The sequence below is a fragment of the Cyprinodon variegatus genome, unplaced genomic scaffold (assembly GCF_000732505.1).
Source record: "Cyprinodon variegatus isolate N-32 unplaced genomic scaffold, C_variegatus-1.0 Scaffold94, whole genome shotgun sequence".
Classification (NCBI taxonomy): domain Eukaryota; kingdom Metazoa; phylum Chordata; class Actinopteri; order Cyprinodontiformes; family Cyprinodontidae; genus Cyprinodon; species Cyprinodon variegatus.
The window spans coordinates 729893-734555 of NW_015150547.1; the positions used below are offsets into that span (position 1 = coordinate 729893).

A 4663-nucleotide genomic window follows, 5' to 3' on the forward strand; every position below is an offset into this window, starting at 1 on the left:
TCCATCCATCCATCCATCCATCCATCCATCCATCCATCCATCCATCCATCCTAGTTTGGTATTTGACCAATCCTACTATTAGAATAAAGGGAGTTGTCTTCCACTTTTTATCAGAGAGTCATAGAGCTGTTATTTCAATGTGACAATAAACTGGAGGTCGATATTGTCTCTTTATTCCTGTTTGAAGTTTCTTTTCGTCCTTGAATTGAATGGAGGCTGACTGACATTGGCTACTGCTGGCTGAGATTTTTTTATTACTAGACAAAGAAAGTGCCAAGGAAGAGCTTCTTTATTTCTTTTTTTCATGTCAGAAGTCCACACGTGCACATAGTCTGATTTCCAAAGCTCCCTGCATCTTTCTACCTTAGTGTATATGTACAGTATGTTTAAAGTTCATTGATTGGTAAATTTCAAAATAAGTTGTTGTTTGCTTTAACATATAAAAATATGATAGAGATTTAAATATCATGATTAGATTAGTCATAAATAGACATAAAAGTTATAAACAATGTCCTGATTCATTTATGCACAATAAAGAATTAATGCTGCTGTAACTAAACAAAGCGGTGGGATTATTTAAACATTTCTGGGACAGTGGGTAAATACATTTTTTGAAACTATTCACACTAACTAAATAAAAGTTGTCCAGATTTCAGTAGTATTTAGCCTAGGTAGGAATGTGTGTAATACAGAGAATACCAATAATCTTATAGCATTAGATTTGAAAACCTATGAACTATGACAATAAAAAGTGGTCATTTGGTTGGAGGACAGGAAATCACATTTCCCACAGATTACTGAGCTTGCAGCCTAATCAAAAGTTATGTCAAGCAATAATAATTTTTCTAACTATGTTTTAGTACCGGCTGCTCAGTGGCGCAGTGGGTAGCACTGCTGCCTTGCAGCAAGAAGGTTCTGGGCTGATTCCCGGCCCGGGGTATTTTGCATGTTCTCCCTAAGCATGAGTGGGTTCTCTCCGGGTACTCCGGCTTCCTCCCACATTTCAAAAACATGTTAGGTTAATTGGCTTCTCTAAATGGTTGTATGTCCTGTTTGTCTCTGTGTTGCCCTGTGATGGACTGCAACCTGTCCAGGGTGTACCCCGCCTCTAGAGATAGGCACCAGCACCCCTCGCGACCCCAATGGGGACAAGTGTGTCAGATAATGGATGGATGGATGGATGTTTTAGTACCTAAATCATCCAATAACATAGTTAGAAAGGATCCATATATAAAAGACAAAGAGGAGAAAGTTAAAATCAGGACCCTTACCCTTGACTGAAAATCCTAAAGAATAAGTTAGAGCAAAACAATGCATAAAACCTGCCTTTTTGAAAAAAATTATTAGAAAAAAAAAATTCCAGAAACACTGGGAGGAAAACAACATACCAACCTTTAGCTAATCACATATAGGTGCAATGTTTCTTGCTTTAGCAGAGGGTGTAAAATCCCTCACGGACACCATTACACAGTGAAACTATTAAACACAGAGACTTACAGCCATTAAGGGAGCTGTATTCCAGATTGTTCAGGGTCTCCTTGCTGTTACTCCGGGAGCTGCGTGCGCTCCTCCAGTGGTTGTTGCCCTGAACCCCTGATCGCGCTTTCATCTCTTCTTTTAGGATCATCCTGCCAATTCCCTTTATGATCGAATAACAATATTAGAAAACAATAATAAATGAAAGAAATCAATCATAAATCATATACTAAAGTAATAATTATGATTAATCAGCTAATATCATTGTGAAAAACATGATTAGTCTTCTTAGAAAAGGGGGGGAAACCATAACTATGAACAAGGAAACAAAGGAATCACTTTGATTCAGTGTCCAGTAGGTGAGGTTGGAAATAAGCATTTCATTATCTCTCTCATTAAATATTAAAACTCTCTTAAATTATAAAAGGAGGAAGCAGTCTTAGTTTCTTACCTTGTTTATATTTTGATTCCATCCATCCTCCTCTCCTCCAGATGAAAACCTCCTAACCCTGGAGACTGGAGGTGGAAGAGGAAATGAAGGGTAAATGATGTGGCAAGTAAGAGGAAGGGAGAATGCTAAATCCTTTATTTATTTGGGAGAATTGATTATAACAGGCAACATATTTAAAAATACTTACAATAAAAAACTTAAATAAGTGTATACATTTATATATAAATCTTTCTATTTAAAATCTCTTATAAAAACTCAGTTAAATGTTTAACTTTAGATGTCATCTTACAATTAAATGAGATCAACCTCTTTGCAATATAAGACTGTCAGGAGTTGAGTAAAGCACACATAGGTTTGTAAGAGAATATAACAAAACAAAAAGCAATGTAAAGCTCGGAAACAAAGCAAACAGGTCAGGGTTGAAGTTATGGCAAAGTGTGTCTATAATTTGGCATAATTTAATAGTTTATCCTTATTATGTGCTTTGTATTTTCTAAGAATTTAAGTCTATGGGCTTTTTTACGTTAATGTGAAGAGAAAATTTCACTTTATGTACACTTATTGGAAAATAAAGCATCTCATAATAAAAGATTTGTGACTGAAGGAGAGTTTTAAGTTCAATTTATTACCACACTTATCATAAATCAAATCAGACTGTTGTTGAGAGCTTTCACAAAACTCAAAAATGCATAAAATGATAAATGTTAGGATGGCAAAGATGACAGATGCATAAACAAATTATCTGCAGCTATAATTGTACTAAACGATGATTCTACAAGGTATTTAGGGTTTAAGGGGGTTGGAGGAGGTTATTATGGAAAAATCTTTCTTGGATTTAATAAGTAAGAATGTTGGAATACATTTATCTTCCCTTCCCATTTATACTCTCCCTTTAGATTGGGTGTTAAAGTGTGAGAGATGTACCTTTTGGAGAGCCACTGTAGGGGAAATAATTGGAGTCTGTGTGATAAAGGCTGTTGAAGTTAGAGGTGGAAAACTGACTGGAATTGAGGAGATTCTCATTGATCTTAATCCTGTTAGTTGGAGAGACAGGAGCGTCTATTGGAGAGACAGAAAAGAGAAAGTTGTAAAGAAATAAATACCTCCAACTTTTCCCTTACTCATACGGTTTGCATTACAATAAAGCTGAAATGAACCAGGGGAAGAAATGCAGGAATGGTTATGAAACAGTTTTGAGTAATTTTTAAATGCTCTGATAGCAGAGTCTATTTCAATAATCAGTAGTTATTTATCCCTAAAGAATTGTATTATTACTGGCATTTAGTGTTTTGGTCTCAGGGAAGTGATGAGAAGGATTTGAGAGGAAGTCAATGTGACAGCCAGCAAAGGTCATGTGTTAGTTTAAGTTACTTAATTGGACCCTGTTAGTGTTAAACAGTCCAAAGATACACTCCTCGCTTCTTGCAAACATCACAGTACAAAGAGGCTGCATATAAATCTAATAATGATAATTAGGCCATAATGCAAAAAACGCTTTGAAAAAAATTATTCAAGCTGCAAATTGAAATTCCATCCAACCCAGATCACAAAGCTCAAACTCCAGAGAGAGGTTAGTCAGCATTTTGGTGCACGGCGTAAATCATGCAGCGGTCTTTCTGAGAAACTGTAACTCTGCAGGCCCAGCTTCTGTGCTCACTCTGATGGATCGCCTACACACCCCGTGCTGAGCGACGCTTCTCTCAGTTGGTTTTCTCTCTTAAATCACCGGCTGAATCTTTAATCTAGTTCTTGATTTGACAACCGCTGACAGTTTTCTGCCTGAAGTTTAATTGCATGATTTTATAGTTAAGGGTGTTGAAAATCTTTTTAATACATGTTTAAATATTTAAAAGGTGTGAAAAACTTTTTATTTTATCTGGGCTCACTTATTTCTTAAAATAAATGGCCATTATTAACACTGATTATGTATCTAAGCAGGCTCTTTGTAATGCGAAGACAATGTGACGTACAATATGATTTAGCTTTTGCCGCATACAGATTAGCTGGGCTTTACTTGTTTGCAGACTAAAAAGATAAAAGTGCATTACTACGTAAGTCGGGTCTGTGCAGACTTTCAGTAAAATAGATTTGTCTGATTACTTCCCTTTAGAGACAATACATTTAAAAGGTTTTTGTTTTTCATTGTGTGAATAAACGTTATTTTTTTTCTTTTGCTGAGAATTCAATACAATATACCCAATAATCAGCAAGCAGAGAAAAAAAACAAAAAACAACATAAGATTGATAATAAAATGTAAAACAAGGGGAAATTGACTAACCTTGTCTCTTGTAGATAGGAGGTTTCCTGTAAATGTTACTTTCTTCAGACACTGAGAAAAACAAAATTATATTTAGTGACTCACTGTAGAGCTAAGAAACTAGTAAACAAGTTCCTACACTATCAGGAAAATGATGGAGCAAAATAGATTTTAGTAATGATAGAAGATGGGAAATATTTGTATTTCCACAACCTTTGTTTATTGTTTAGAAATTTTTTGAACCCTTGTGTCCATCCTACCATCCTTCTTTGTGGCCTTACTTCCTCTCCTTTTTCATATAACTGTCCTTACTTTGCAGATTCTTTTCATCCTCACATCTATCCATTTATTTCATCCTTGTAATCTTCCTTATGCTACTTCAAGTCTTTCTTTGACTTTTTCCTTGTATAACTTCCTGCTATATTTACTTGTTCCTTCCTTCCTTCCTTCCTTCCTTCCTTCCTTCCTTCCTTCCTTC

General features: G+C 35.6%; 1 protein-coding gene across 2 annotated transcripts in view; it reads right to left on the bottom strand.

The window, feature by feature from the left end:
- Window positions 1-4663, bottom strand: part of LOC107084174 (actin-binding LIM protein 3-like) — a 60081-nt gene that overhangs the window by 15457 nt on the left and 39961 nt on the right. For both annotated transcript variants that reach the window (XM_015373885.1, XM_015373884.1), the window contains 4 exons: window positions 4207-4257; window positions 2852-2986; window positions 1928-1992; window positions 1498-1639 (listed from right to left, as the gene is read on the bottom strand). In XM_015373885.1, the coding sequence (XP_015229371.1) occupies window positions 1498-1639; window positions 1928-1992; window positions 2852-2986; window positions 4207-4257 (393 nt within the window). The remainder of the gene's footprint in view (window positions 1-1497; window positions 1640-1927; window positions 1993-2851; window positions 2987-4206; window positions 4258-4663) is intronic.